Genomic DNA, 16,672 nt, shown 5'->3' on the forward strand with positions numbered 1-16,672 from the left:
ACTGTGAGAGCAAACTGCGTCTGCTGAACTGGGCATGCACACGGTGCATTTTCTCTGAAAAATCACTGGGGTACATGTTTTGGACTGTTCTGCTTGTCTCACAGCAAAATACCGGCGACTCATTTTTTCCCCCTTCATTCTCTTTTCCACACAAAATGCCATTGACATGCAGCAAGTAACTACATCAATAGTCACTGCGGTGGTAATTATTAAAACTCCACCCTCCTTTCTCGACTCAATTTCATTATGACTTATTGATCATGGCATGGGCGATACACAATTACATTACAAAATGAATTACGGGTAGCGGGTAGCACTTAAAGGAATTCTCCCTGGGTAATCTAAGATAAAGAAGCATGAACTGCTAGCAGTAAGCTCAAATGTTGCTAAGTCAATCTTTGCTTCTTTAAACAAAGTTGACCAGCACCTTGGTGTTTGGATAATGCACTCCTCCATACATAGGGATGCAGTCTTCTAAGGGCTAAAAAGGCACATTTTTCTTGGGGGGAAAAAATTATTGTTACCTTGCATGCCAGACCAGTGTAGTAATACAATGTGGGAGAAACAGTATTTACCATGAAACCGGTAGCAGTTTTGGCCAAAAAAGTATGAAATAATGCTAAAAAATAACAGTTGGCATCTTTGACATCTAGGCCTATGGGATTTCATCCAAACTGGTGTATCACAAGCAATTCTTGTGTACTGCATGCACACACACTTCCAATTGCAGTAATTTAAAGAATATGTTGGGAAAAATAAACCCACTTCTAGTCTACCCCTGACAGCATCAAATTTCTTTAAAAATATCCCAGTCACAACCATGACCACAACAACCTTTCAATGTGTAGAGCTGAAAGATGATGAATTGTGTTCAGGGCATCAATTTTTTTCCCCCCACCTACATGCCCACAAATGCATTTGGGCAGGGCCTCGTCTCATATTCCTTTTACTCATTAGTACCCGTTGATTTTGCTCATCTAATAGCAGATCATGCGTTCACATTAGAATTACCGTGGTATTAAATTGCCACTGTTCTCAATGGTAAAATATCACAATAATGGATAGTAATTGACTTGGTACCATTCTCATTCATGGAATACAATAACATATCATTTCGGGCCAGCAATGCGCATGCATATCTCCAATAAGAAAAGACACGAAGTGTGTCGAGTCACATGAGAAATGCACAACTGTATGATCACTGATATATTTCGTGACACAATTCGCACTCAAATACCACATGCGTATTTCTGGCGAAGTTTGAATTATCACCCTAGACATCACAGCATTTTGCAATGTATTTCGCCATTTTGCATTCACATTATGAATATACCAAGCGTAATATTGCATCAATGTGAATGTACCTGAGTGTTAGTGACCCTGGGCAAATGATCCCTTCATCTTCCCTTCCTTGTCTACTTCAGTCTCTCTCTCTGTTATTCCTTTCACATTTATCTTTTTTCCCCCTTTTTTTTTTTCTACAACAGAGCTGCCATATAAAAGCAGTTACAGTTTGCGACAAGAGGCGGAAATGTATGCGCACCATCATTATTTCTCTGTTTCTTTTCTTTTTTTCCAAGGGTGAAGAAGCCTCCAATGATTCGCGCATAAACAGAAAACATGTGCTCCATTGCAAGACAACCATCTGCAATGTGAATATGCTATCACGGGACTGCATTGGAGTTGTTCTGGGGCAGCGAGAGCAACATGAATATGTTTGTTACGAGACTGTTGAGGTGCGTCTTGGTGCGTCTCGGTGCAACACCAGTACAAATCTTTAAAGGCAATGTGAACGCAGTATTAGTGTGTGACTGAATATCACTGAGAATGTGGAACATGCAAGCATACTGTGCTGTCCTTCTTCGACAAGAGAAATATTAACATGTGTGTGAGACTTCCTGTGACTGGGGCCCTCCCAGTGCTACTTGGTGGATCTTGGCATTTGCCAGCCGACTGGAATAACACACATGAGCGCTTCTTCTCCTTTGCTCGCCGTGCACCATTGCCCGAAGCCAGGTCTGACTACACTCGTTTCTGATTTGGCAAGGGGGCGAATTCAGAGAGAACATTTGGGGCATGTTTCCAAGGTACGGACAGATAATTGGAATGCTAATTTCCACTTCTCACAAAGAGGCAACTTCTAAAAAAAAAACCCAGAAAGAGTGATGTCAAATTGCCAGGTTTGACCTTCTGTATCAGCACTACAGCTTGGGCACTACAATTTGTAGAAGCTTCAATTCTTGCAGGTGAATCTAACCCTTGAGTGGGAGTTATTTCACTACTTGCAGAGACACAAAGCATGATAAAAAAGTGAAGATTTACACAAAATTGGTCAATCTACACAGCAGTTTACACTGCTTGGATATCAGTGAGTCGTTTAGATTATTGGCCCATGTGCAAATCAAATAACCAAATATAGGGCCTACAGGTTAAAAAAATAGAGACACATTTTCCTTGATATCATTTAGGCAACCTTGACCTTTATCTGTCATACAAGACTGTGCAAGACCCATAGGGAAACATTGGCAGTTTGATTGAATTGATCTTCATTCGCTGCCCACCAGGGTGCATCCGAAAAACCACGAACAGCGCCTGTCAGCGAATACTGGTATGTGCATTGAAGCATACGTTCAGCCGTAACGGTTGGCTCCAGGCAAGATTCTCCGCCTGCGAGTGTACTCATGTAGCGGTCAGTGATAAAGCTGTACAAAATTTGTCGTGGAGATTCTCAAATAAATCCGAGCCAGGTCAGCCTTCTCACTCCATGAAATCCCTCCACTACTAGGCTGGGTTTAACGTGAATTAAAGTTTTTTGCCCTGAGCAGAATTATTGAAATTATTGGTTTCCAGAAAATTAATGACAAAGATCACATGCATACAATGAAGGATATACTGCATGAGTAGCATCACTGTCATAATAATTGCACTCAGACGGTGATCCTTAACCTCGAGGATAAGCCAACTTCGAGGATAAGCTCTATGGGGCGCCAAGTGTCACACGGTCAATTTCGCTACAAAATCGGTCATTTCGTCACGGAATCAGTTATTTCATCGACGACATTATCAATTTTGTAACGAAATTGACCATGCGACGCTAGGCGTCCCATAGAGCTTATCCTCGAAGATAGGACCACCGTCAGAACATAAATAATATTATGACAGACACTTTCAGAATATTTCTACGTTATTTTTTTGTTTCCACTAGTTCACTGCTTTTGTGATCCCACCAAGTTTTGACATTTATATGATATCATCTCTGTCAGTATGTTTCCCCTGAAATGGTTCTTTGTAATTTGTTACTATCAGGTACATGAATCACCGGCTAATAACTCATTTATTTGAGTATGTTAATTGCACAATGGGTTGTGACCACATCATGTACCTCATGTAATCTGAATACTCTACATGTAAATACATCCCAAATCAATACTGATCTGTAAGTGTATCACATTACAAGCCACTATCAGGGCATGAACACATTCAGTACAACCTCTGTATGGTGAGTTCACACCACATGGAAATGTATAAGCCATGAACTGGAGGTAGTACATTATCAGCCGCAAACTAACAGGATACAGAAAATGCTACTTCAATCGAGGGCAGAGGTCAAAGAAAAAAACAAAAAACAAAACAAAGCAACTAGCCATTCACACCCTTTCCCATGCTTGATTCAATGCAAACATATGCAAAAGTACACTAGGAACAGGAGTTTCATGTTCACAATCTGTAGTGGAGACAGGAAAGATGGGATGGGTAGGGGGGGGGGGGTGGTAGGGGGAGGTTGATCAGTATAGTAAGCCTCCCTGGTTTTTGTTTAATCTACTTATGAAAAGGTGCTTGACAGGTTTTGACTGTTGCCGAGCATCATGTACATATTTGGTCCCTGGTAAATCCTCCCCATGTCAACTTGCTTTGCCACCTTGGACAAACACACAGCTCCTACGCTGCATCAACACACTTCCCCATCGTGCATGACCTTTGACCTGGTGAGTCAGTATCTCTCAACTCCTAAGTCCTTCATTCTACATCAGCCTTCCCTCTGCCGAATAACTGTCTTTTGTTCCATTGAGCTCTATATTAATTATGCATGTAAATGAGAAACAATCAGAGCAAAGTTCAACTCCTGGTTTAATAGTCTGTTTGTTCTCTTTTTGTGTTTGTTTTGTGGAAGGGGACAGGTATAGGAAAGGTGATGGGGATACAGGTCTCTCAAACTTGTGTGCAATCATAACGAAAGTGGAAACTGTCATTTCAACTCTGTACTCACCCTGTCTTCAATATTTGTAACCTAACTTTTTGCATGCATAATTTCTGTTCCACTTCCCCTAGTATTTGAATATCTTTGTTCATTGTCATATCATATATCGTATGCCAACCTTCATAACAAATGTTCCTGACAACCCGACTGCTTACCGATACTTAGTCAGACATATCAATTACTAATGCAAGCAAATTATCCCCTGATATAATCTTTTCAATGAGAATGAATGAATTGAATTCATGTAGCTCATTGACAGTTTGTTGGATGAATGGCATCTACCCATTTGAATACCTGGTAAATTTGCCTATTATGTACATTATCATAGCAAAGACACCAATTACACTTTACAGTGTAACAAGTGTCATTCAATAGTTACATCCACACAATGTTCCTTTTATAACTTAAGGATTCCTCTCTAAGTTTTAATCTTAGATGATTAGCTTGGAGTTTAGCCACACGTAAATGTACACGAAATTTAGCAGTCTTCAAAGACTAGTTGATGACTTGAACCATAAGACATCTAAAGGGTTTATGCTCTGTCAACTCCTCATTTAGCATTGTTTGAACACAATAATTCTGACCCGAAAGATAGCTTAACCTCTTTGTGAACCCTTGTCCCCCTGAGCTTCTGGGTCGACCGCAAGAGTGTTGCACAGTACTGTATTGTCGTCCATCATTGACGAATTTATTGCCGGCACTGCATGCATGTATTTCTCTTTGTGGTTTAATTATCACCAAAAATTTAGTCGTTCAGTTTACGTGTCATGTGGACACACATCATAGTTTAAAAGTGCAAGCTAATCACTGAAGATTACAAACATCATGTGAACGTAACTTCTGTCTGTCTCAGTGGGACATTGAAAAAAAGAAATACCAGAAGACAATCTGTTGGGACTGGAATTCGGTTGGACCTTGCTCATCACATGGGAACTGCTGATATTTGCAATAAACACACGATGCAGATTGAGCATGAATCTGTGGTGCTTATACATATATGTGGTTTTGTTTTCCATTAAAGGGAGGGCTAGTTAGCCACAACTGCTACAGAGGAAATCTGACGATGTACTTGAAGTGTATTGTGGACCTATCAGTGTTGTTGCTTTCATTGCAATCTGTAGATCAAGTTGCCCCTGAGAAAGCTCAAACACAGTGTTGTTGCCAAAATAATATTTTCAACAACTAAAACACCTGAGAGCACAACTTCCCCTTCCCCTTTTCCAAATGAACATCCTTCAGTGCATTCATGTTTTTGTAATCCAGCGTGCAAAGCTTATATCAAGATTCTACTATTAATTCCACAGAAAATGACTACTTTTGATTATGTTCATTTCTATAAATGTCACAATTGAGAAAAGATGAGGCCATCTAATAGATCATGTACAATTTAGACTACAAAATGTTTTTTATATTGGTACTTCAAATTTCTCGCCACTAAGCAATATACCTAGCTAAAGCTAAAATTTGACACAACATGCTACTCTCTCAGATATCATACAATAACTTGAAATAAATAGGTGATGAGTTCCAGCAAAGAGACTACTGTAGTAGAAAGCTGGCCATTAAAAAAAGAACATTATTCTCATTAAGACTTTCAGAACATGAAGAAAAAAAACTTTAGAATGAACTAAAGCATATGTTTGTGTGATTGTGTATACTACAATATGCCTGTTGGTTTCTTCAACAGACTACAATTTACAAACCTAACAACTTTGACCATTGCCCGAAAACTGCATATCATGCCCAAGTGTGCGTCTGAGATTTGTCAGTGAGTCCATGCGCAAAAATTGATGTACATTTATTAGTACAACGGACTCCCGTTATAATGAAGTCCTCAGGACGGGCAGCTTTCTTTCGTTATATCGAAATTTCGTCATAACCGAACAAATGAACAATAAAAACACACAGAGCTAATAATGTTGCAGCCAGAATTTGTTCTTTGTTGTAACCGGAATTTCGTTATAACCGGGTTTGTTAAAACGGGAGCGCACTGTATTGGAAATGTATGACAAGTGATTGGACACTACAGTCCTATCAATATCACTGCAGGAATAATCGAGCAAATGAAAAGCCACACAACCCGCACACAGGCAGCTAGCTCTAACTCAACTTACCTCTTTCCCAGTTGGTATGTGTTTGGCCAGCTTGACTTTTGCAAAGTTTCCTTTGCCAATGGTTTTGATGAGACGGTACTTGCCGACATGTGGCTGTTCGTCTGTTGTTCTACTCCTGGTGCGTGACGAGTTGGATGAATCTTCCCCCTTGAACCAGAAAGGCATTGTGAAAAGGCATGGAGTTTAATAGTCACAAACATGAAAGTGTTAATGTCTTGTGGAAGCCATGAAGATATTACATTGCACAGAAGATCTTCTTTTGAAGTGATCACCAACATGGCTTCTGCAATAATGGGGCATACAGGCCTTACACGGAGAGGTAATCTGGTTTCACAGCAATGATAATAAGGCTCGTGCAGATAACCGACTGAACTTTGAGTCCTTCTTTGTTTGCATGGATGGAATACATACAATGAATAAGATTAAAGTTCATGTGTGACCACAGATACAGTTGCACTCTCGTGAACTTGGGCAATAAACATCCACAGGTTCATAAAGGACTTTACAATCATTGAAAGTTGCTATAAGTGCGCTTACCATGGTAATGACTCAAACACTCACATCTGATTGATTGCTGCATCACTGCTGCCATAGAAACTGCCATTTGTGAAACTTAATGATTGTTGTACAGAGCTTTTTGAAATGATGCCCACTGCAGCATTATCAGCAATTTTATGAAAATCATACAGACATGGGTCTAGCACACAATTCAAAATGTATAGATCACAATGTACATAGTCTACACTGTACATGCTGCATCTGCATTCATGTTCATGATCATATGTGCAACAACTGGAAGAGACCATTCGTAGCAACTTCTCTGGTCTCAAATCATCTTGAAACCTACTTCCTAACAAATCGAGTTCTTTGTGAATGATCAACTAAATATCCTAGTAACTAATTTGTGCTCAAAACTAATTTATATGTGCCTTTTACATCTATACAGGATTGTATTATCAATATAAAACACACACTTTGTTTCTTCACACATCATAGCATGTAATAAACAATCCTAGGTTACTACAACATACCTGCCCACAGGCAGGTAAATACAAAGAAATGATAAATCTAACTTTAATAATAAATTAATCAAATTCAATGACATGCTCTGCAAGATATATGAGATACAGTGCAGATGAATTTGAATTTTGGACACATTTTTTTGTATCGGCATTTCAAATTGGTTTTGTGAACATGCATTACAACATTATTTCTACTGGTAAATGACATGGATTTGTCGGCATTTTATGCTGACTGGCTCTCATTTTGGGTTATGTGTGTGAAGCCACCTCCTTGGGATTTCTTCTCATATACAGTATTTGACTGTGGCTTCCACTGAGTGTCTTTAACCAAGCCAGAAAGCCTACCATTTTATTCTCCATTAAGAAGATTCACATTCTTGAAATCGGATGGTTATTTTTGAGTAATACTGAGGTTTCATCTTTTAAAACGATGTTCTATATTCCAAATTTTAAAATAGCTCAGCAGATCCAGCTTCCTCCTTACATGTACATAAAGGCATGACCTTGTCAACAACTCATTTGCTTTCACGCAGCCAGTTTTTCCATTTCCCTCTCTCAATTATGGCTTCCTTTCAGCGCCTTGCTTCACAAAAAAAAAAAAAATAAATAAATAAATAAATTCATATGTTCTATTCTCTTTACAAAAAAAAAGTACAATCTAAAATTAGTAATGACAGTCACAGGACTGCCAATATTCAGAAATCCAATTCAGGGAGATTATCAGAGTAATGAGGAGGACATATTTGTGCTACATGTATTTAAGTGGAAAGAAAAAAAAAAAACAAGAACAAATTCCAAATCAGGGTTTTGACATTATCTTATCCTGACATGAAGAGAAGATATTGACATTTTCTGAAAAACCCCTGCAGAATCAGTGAGACATGGCGGCTCTATTGTCATTATGAACTTGTATGTGAAGGCATACAATGTGTACAGTTTTTTTTTAAGCATTGTTCAATATTTGGATTGTAATGGGCAGAGTACATCTTGCATATCAAGATGTCATTGAAACAATTATAACTTGCATGTTTTACTGAGCAAACATCTCTACTGTCATGGACCAGTCAGTGATAAGATTTTCTTTTTGTGAATATTGATAATATATGTATTTTGTACCTTGAACGATGTACACATACAGCGTAATGTATAGTTCTCTGCATTGTGATGTATTATCTGACATAAGGAATGATATGATTGTAGTCACTGTGGACACAGTGAAGATATACATTCATCAAATATTTCAACATTCAAACTTGCAATGCCAGAGTACCTCTATCCAACACTCTGGTACTAGTAATTGAATAACTTGAAACATATCCAATAAATTGAACGTGAATAAAACCTCCCATAACATCACACCTGCCAACCCTGAAATCCAATCAACTAGCAGGAATTAATGGGAGAAAATTGTACAAAAAAATTGAATGTTCACCTACTATTTGTAGCTCCCACATATCACTACTGACAAATATTCACAACAACAAAAATACTAGAGTGATAAAAACATTGATCTTCTTTCTTGAAATATATTGGGATATATATTCCTCTCAAATATGAATAGTTGGAAGGGCATGAACTATTCCTCTTCAAAGATTTCATTTCAATACGGAAATTTTTCACGGATTTGTTAACATATTTATGAAAGACTTCATGGTGATTATGCCACCTACACACAATACACATATAAGGTGCAGTGACTGACAGCACTCCAAACTCTGAATAATCACAACTTTTTTTTTTTATTTTCTGCAGGGATTTGAAAGAAAACTTTCACTGCTCAGATTGTTTGCCTTACTCTCTTAAAGTCAACATCAGCGTGGAATAGGGCTTTCAACTGTAAGTTCAGCCACTACAAAACTACAAGTGATGATAATATTGTGTTGCCATGGCGATGTCGAAATATGACACAGTTCTGAATCTGACACTCTTTTAGAGATGAAATAAGTAGCCAGTTACTATGTGTAATTGAAAGTAAAAGCTGTGGGCAGGTTTAACTGCCTAAAGAAAGAACAGGAAAGATACTTTTCAAACTTCTTCCCTCCATCTCTAAGTATAGATTTTGTAAGCACTGTAGTCTGGGTAGGAAAAAGAAATGTTATCTGAATATTGCATGACAAGGTTTCACTTGCGACCTTTGGAGAAGTGGTGCATACTTACATTTCTTACATGTGGACGTGGGCCACCACGAGCATGTCCATGAGAGCTGGTCTCATGGACTGTGGTCAGGTTTGGCATCCTGGACATTACGTTTGCCCAATCACGTCAACCAGAACCTGATGGGAATAGACAAACAAACAAACAGAACAACATATAAGCCTCCGTTTTGAAAATGCCTCTTACGATAGTCAAAATAATTCATAATTGTTACTATCCAGGGCAGTACAAACAAACATAGAACTCTCCTCTGTCCAAACTGGCATTCAGGGCAAGGGCCCAATACCTTTAACCCTTTCTGCGCCAGAGACTTTGGCCAGTGTGTACAACACTGTGGGGTTTTGTTTGCCAATCAGCACTCAAAAGTACTCAAAGACATAACAGGCAAATGCTCATATAGTGTACTCGCCTGACAGTCACTTTCAGATGCCTAGGCAAGTGAGCCTATAGCAAAACTATCCCTGGACATGATGGGAAAAAAACAACAACAAACAAACAAAACATCTTCTTTCCTCACCCAACATTAAACTTTTGGCACCCTGATGAGTAAACTAGGCCATTCTTTGCACACATGTTGCATTTTCACATAGGTATCCTTGTCTTTCATTTCAATCAATAGGTCCTACAGCTTTACACAATGCATTCATATGATTCCCCTCCCCCCCCCCATAGAATTCATCATGTATAAAAAAACAAACAAAACAAATGACATCACCAAATCCATTACAGGTTTACCTGCTATGTGACACAGTTCTTTATCAAACTTGAAATCCATAAAATCAAATTGTGAATTCAACTCCATGATTTCATGACACAAAAGATGCAGAATGATAAGCAATGCTGTCCGCAGGGTCACTTGTCCATTGTGCTCATACATAGATCCTAAAACAGATTGTTAAGTGTCAAATACATTGCAGTATGCATTCACTTCAATGTGCATCACAAACTATTATTGTATGCAAAACTTTAAAAAAAATGTTTGTGCATGCCTCACATACATTGTACAAACATTCCAGCAGTAAATTTGGTAGCATTGTGTGAAAAAAACCCCTAACAAAACAACAAAGGCCAGCACAGTGGTACATTGCACAGTCAGATTCAGAAGAGCACTATCTTAGAAATATGTAATTTCTGATTGAGATATTACACCATAATTCCTCTGTGGAAATCAAATGATACTCAGAGCTAAAGAGCATGCAAATACTGAAAACTGAAAACCCTCTCACCAATCTTGAAGGATTACACAGACAGTCCATTATTTACACATCTGGATGGGATTAGCTTACGCTTCATCAAACTCGGCTAACACTCACTTGGAGGAGGCTGATATCATAGCTTCCCTGTTTCAGTTTCACTATGGCTAATATCATGGGTTCTGGGAAAGTAAGACTCGGGCAGCTTTCAGACACACCGAGTTATTGTATCAAATATCTACAATACTTTAAATGGACAAAGTATTATGTCATATGAATATGTGAGCATTCAGACGTGAATAGACATGATATGGATACAAAGTATTGATATGGAAGCATTCAGACACAATGTCCAGATAGGCCTATAATACATTAATCGTATGGCAGCATCCGACCTCGTGCACTGTCGATCATGGGAAGTGCAAGGATGTTTATAAATCTCTGGCACTACTACAAACTTTAAAAGAGCTTTCCACATTGTGTTTGCACTTTGTGGAATAACTCATCTGGTAGTTTGTGCTATTGAAACCCAAGTGCCATGAATAAGTCTGAAAGGGGGTTGGGTCTGATTCTAAAAAGTATGCGAATCCCACATTTCCTTGAAAACTATGAATATCTCAACACAATGCAGCATAATCTGGAGGCATTATTTTCAATCTGAGCCTATTTGAGAACATTTACCCTAACCTCAAAAAGAGAAATTGTTTTGAATAAAGTCTGATAAATCAGATCAAGACATGAGAGAAAGTTTGAGCAAAATGAGATTTAAGCATTTCAATGACATTCACAACTGTTTTAAATGTCAAATACATCACCAAATATGGCATCCTATCTGGACCTCAGAGTAGTCACTGACCAATCTGGTCATCTGACTTGACTATGCTGCCATAGAAACAAACCTGGTCATTAAAAAAAAATTCAAAAATCTAAATTATCTCTATTTGCATTCACGAAGCAAATGATTTTCCTCATCCTGAAAAATGTCGCAATGACACAACATCCGTTTCATAATGATTTCATTTTGCTCAGTATTGAATTCCCTTATCTGTTGTATCACCTTCACTGACTCAATAGAGCATAAAGTTTCATCATGAATACAAAGTGTAAATAATAGAAGTGTATAGGATTTTTTAAATACATTTTATACATAATACATTTGTACATACATTACAATACTCATACACATACACATAGGATCTACAGTATTCACATGCACAAGATGTTTGTTTCCTATCAATAGCTCAATTATGAAAAGTGATATGCACAAGCTTGCAAAACATTGTGCCAGCATAAAAACAGCCAGCATATAAAATTGCGACAGCACTGTCAGCATTGTATCTCCTTCAATGCATTACCTGATTGAGCTAAATCCAGGGCGATGGAGAAAGATTATCCTGCATGTTACTATAATGCACGGCTGCCTACCACTGTATATCAAAATAGGGAAGTTCCAGAGAGCAGACAAAGGGATACAGTCCTTGCATATTACATGCACCGAAGTGGGCAAAATACATTGTAGTTCCAAAATCAGGGAGATATTTATATTCCTTGTTCGGACATGATGAAATGGTTACGTTTTCAGAGAGCCTCCTGCAGTATTAGGGAGACCTGGTTAGCTCTGTATAATGATGTGGAGAAATGTAAATGAGAAGGAAGTTGCCAAGTAATCTGGACAATTAGTTACTTGAAAAGAAAAGAAAATCAGAATATACATTTTCCTGTCTCCTACTTGTTGCTCACACACCCTCCTTTATTCTACAGATGCATAGAGAATATTCATATAAGATATGTGATATCTTGATAATATCCCCTCTCTCACATTGAAAATCCTTATAATCAAGTGTTTCTTTGATGTACTGTACTTTAGTTTCTTCATTCTATACTGAATTCTGAAGTACCCACAGACTTAATATGCAGGCCACCAGGTTCCCGTACAGAATGGGTTAAACGGTGCTATGACATGACTATATGGCTGCTATTAATTTCCTAACAGATACATGTGCTTACACTGTATTTATATGACTACAAGTGGTTGCATTATAAAGCCCAAACAAGATCACACTCGAGAAAAGGACTGGGTCAAATTCCAATCACAGAACAACGAATGCCTGTAACCTGCATAGCATTACACTGAGGGCAGGGAGGCCCAGGCTAACGTCTCCTGCTACCTCTACTTCTACCGTAGGGACTATGGAGAACAGAACGTGAGTCAAACACTGATCAAACATCTCAGCCATGCGTCACCAGTCATTGTGCTTGCACGCGGAACATTTTCACTCCCAGCACCCACGGGTTTGGCAACACTGTACCTTCACAGTAGGTGCGTACTAGTCTCGTTGCGTACTGCATCATGTGCAACATGATACACTGCACATTACATAGCTGTAACATGTCTAGGACGTGAAGACTACATTGTATGAACAGCAGGATCCAAAAACAACAATAATACAATAGTTATGAAAATGTCACAGATAAATATCTGTTGACTGTTGAGATTACACGGAGATTATCAGAGAATAAGACCCCCCCCCCCACACACACACACATACACACATCAGTTTTGTGCTTACAGATTGTAGGACAGGAAGAAACATGACTACACTCTGTTCGTAATGATGAGTGAAGAAAATCCTGTTGAGCCTTGACTGGAGGGAGACTCACAATACTCAGGAATAACGTAACAAAACCTTGCTTTTGACTGTGATCAGTTGGTTTCCCCATCATATTCATACATCCATGTACTAGAATGGAATGATTTTGCTTTTCAACCTGATAGAAAGTCAGTCATCTCACGCCAAATGTTAATTGTGCAGTGACTTTCCTATTAAGAATGTCTACATTCATGATTCAAAAGGTCTTCTCATTTGGTTTGGTTGTGATTCCTGACAGCACCTTTTTTTTTTTTTTTAATAACTAAAATTGTGTAACATATTTGAAGCACTTTGGATAGGCGAAAATTAGCAATTGATTATTGTATGATGATGGATAAAGCTGCAGTGTACAATGCTAGCAGGGTCTGCAAATCAGTCTAACACCTAACAGCAGGTCTCCACTGCAGTAGGTGCAGGTGAAAATTAAAGAGCCTCGGCATGCTCATTCGAAATGCCCAACGGCTTACCATCAGCATAAACACTGCCAATGCATTAGAGGCGAGTCTCACACAGCGTACTGTAGATCTACATTTGATGCAGTGGGCGGAGAGCATTAACGTTGTCAAAATGGGGGAGAAAAAAAAAATCACACCATCCCTAACTACATATAATGTACTGTATATCCTGCATAAACCATTTAATAATCATAATCTGTAACACTGAGGTAGTTGTAATATGCTTCATACATTACCTGAAAGGACAATCCACATATTTCAGCATGCAATAGCACTGGTTACTACAAAAAGAGGCAATAAAAATTGAATCTAACATGGAGCACAAGCCAACGTAAACCAGACAGAGGGGGCATCAAAAAGACATCTCAGCTTCCTACGGTGTATCAATCTGCCATAGACAGAACTCATTCTGCATCGAAATGAGCACGCAAGCCCCGACATTCCTCGGGATCACAGATGCTGCGATATCGCGTTATCAATATCAGTCACGATACACTGCCTATGGGCACAGTTGGCTCTCTCGGTCAGCCTTTGCTTCATTGATATTCCACACACGAACAGAGCATTAGGAGGAATCTCGTGCTACTTTGTAGGAAACTGAGTTCATGTGCATATATGTATTTACACACATACTGTATGTGTTACTGCAAAAGTTGTTATTCCCGCGTACAGACATTTTTGCGAATGACGACGTCACAGACATTTTTGCGAGATCTTGTTTTTGCGACGTGACACCAAAGCTATGATATTAAAGTGCACTCACACCTTACCGTTCACAATATTTTTGCGTGTTGTTAAATTCAAGGGCCAACAGTGATTGGCAAAAGTCATGAAAAATAAACCCTGCAGAAAATCACAGCTTTTCCAGTACTGTACAGTTTCATCAATGACTATTTAAAGATGCAGTGTGATACATATAATTTCACACGATTTGAACCAACTACAGTGTACATATGTACATGTGGAGACAAAGCTCAACTACGACTAAATTCAAGAGTCGCCATAACAGCATTATTCAAAAATACAACTCCACAGTATGTATCTACAGTGGAATTCATCTGAAGTTTGTGGCTACGGTGGCAAACATGCTACTTCAAGCTTCATTAGTTGAATTACCCCCTCAATAAAATGGACATTTACTTGTAGGCATGAATTGGCTGTTTGCTATGTACATGTACATGTATGGTGGACCTCTGGCAGACTACAGGGGCAAGTTCAAGGGTTGTCATGGATACAGTTTTATCAGGAGGTAGGTAGATGCTTATTTGCAAACATTTGGAAGCTTGTCTCTTTGAGTCAAACATGGTCTCCTTTTGCTGCATACCAAGTAACAACAAGTTTAATAGATTTCTAGTTACATGCATGTTTAATTGTAAAATGAAGGCGTCAGGGTGCTACAAACCCAGCTGACTTGTACCACGGGCAACTAAAACTGTGCGTCGAATAAGTACGTGTACTGGCATTGCTTTCTACAGTCAAGTATCTACGCCTTGGCCCTCTACCATTTGGGCAAGGGGAGAAATATTTGTTGCCATGTCAAGGGTGACAGCTGCATACATCACATAAATTGTAAGATACATACTGTACTGTAGGTGCCGAGTATTTTGTGGGGTGGTTTTGTTTTCATGAATTTTGCCCACCAAAAAATTCTGCAAATTTAACAGCCTGCCACAATATTGCCTTCTGGTTAAGTGAGTCTTACTAAGTCTGGTAGCGATGCCTAGGCTACTACATCTCTATAAACAAGTGCACGCACACCCATTTATTTATTTATTTATTTATTTGTTTTGTTTCAGTAGGGTAGCTCTGTCAGTGGCTAAACACTGTTATTCTCAGAGGCCCTACACATATAATAACGTACATCACGAAATACATTGTAGACACATTTACCAAGAAAAATAACATAATGTACAATTACGGTACACTTACAACATGGCCAAATAATTGAGCATTGCGGAGGATGGTAGAAAATAAATAAATAACATCATTTTTATCATTACAGTTCTCTGAAAATTATGCTGAATCATTATGCTGAGCACATGTACACCATACTATATTCGCATTCCTGATCGCAAAGTCAACCATCCTCAAAATTGTTTTACAACTGCCGATCACAAAAACATTAGGCCTGTATAATAATTGGCATAGAATGTAATTTATAGTCTGTGCATGTCATTCTGAAAAATTATGATCACTTACATTGTACAGCACTCCCCGCTTCCACTCACTTTTTATATTTTATCATAGTACCATTGGATACTACTAAAAGTGCACTCATAAATAAATCTACAAACTAGTAGTATGCACTTTCAAATTTATTCTTTTATTTCAACAACTTACTGTAAGTCCATACCAGTTTGAAACCATAATTATTACAGTAATTCAATAGGGACATCATAATTCTTGAATATGTGATATGTCTTTCATCACATATCAAGCCAATTTCTTTGAATTTCTTCAGAATAATTGAAATTCATTTTGTTTACAGTTTTTTCTCCATTAAAGTAATATCTGGGATTTTGTTTTCATCACACGGTTGTGATTTCAACTGTCCATGAAAAACTAATATGAATGTCATTTCAAAACTTTGACTATGCATTTCCTCTAATTTCAGTTTGATTGATGGGTATCTTCTCCATATTTTTGTCTTTTTTAAACTAGAGTACTGTGTATGGGGACAGTTAGAGTACAAGGGAAAATTCAGCAAGCCTAATCCCCCTGCAAACTTTCAACAGTGGTTGCAGCACATCGCCCGTAATTATTCTACCGATCAACCATCTCAGGATCAATTGTTTGGGAATTTGAAGGATGTAAATGTATGCACA

The 16,672-nt window shown here is 38.3% G+C and overlaps 1 protein-coding gene across 9 annotated transcripts in view; it reads right to left on the reverse strand.

Annotated features, from left to right (window-relative positions):
- The window catches only part of LOC139708513 (MAP/microtubule affinity-regulating kinase 3-like), a 124,169-nt gene that overhangs the window by 91,037 nt on the left and 16,460 nt on the right, over positions 1–16,672 (reverse strand). For all 9 annotated transcript variants that reach the window (XM_071620493.1, XM_071620480.1, XM_071620466.1 and 6 more), the window contains exons 2-3: positions 9,552–9,667; positions 6,373–6,519 (exon numbers count right to left, since the gene is read on the reverse strand). In XM_071620493.1, coding sequence (XP_071476594.1) covers positions 6,373–6,519; positions 9,552–9,638 — 234 coding nt within the window. In that variant the 5' untranslated portion in view covers positions 9,639–9,667. The remainder of the gene's footprint in view (positions 1–6,372; positions 6,520–9,551; positions 9,668–16,672) is intronic.

This window comes from Diadema antillarum, unplaced genomic scaffold (genome assembly GCF_040938485.1).
Source record: "Diadema antillarum isolate AM-2024a unplaced genomic scaffold, OU_Dant_1.0 scf00000036, whole genome shotgun sequence".
In the NCBI taxonomy this organism is placed as follows: domain Eukaryota; kingdom Metazoa; phylum Echinodermata; class Echinoidea; order Diadematoida; family Diadematidae; genus Diadema; species Diadema antillarum.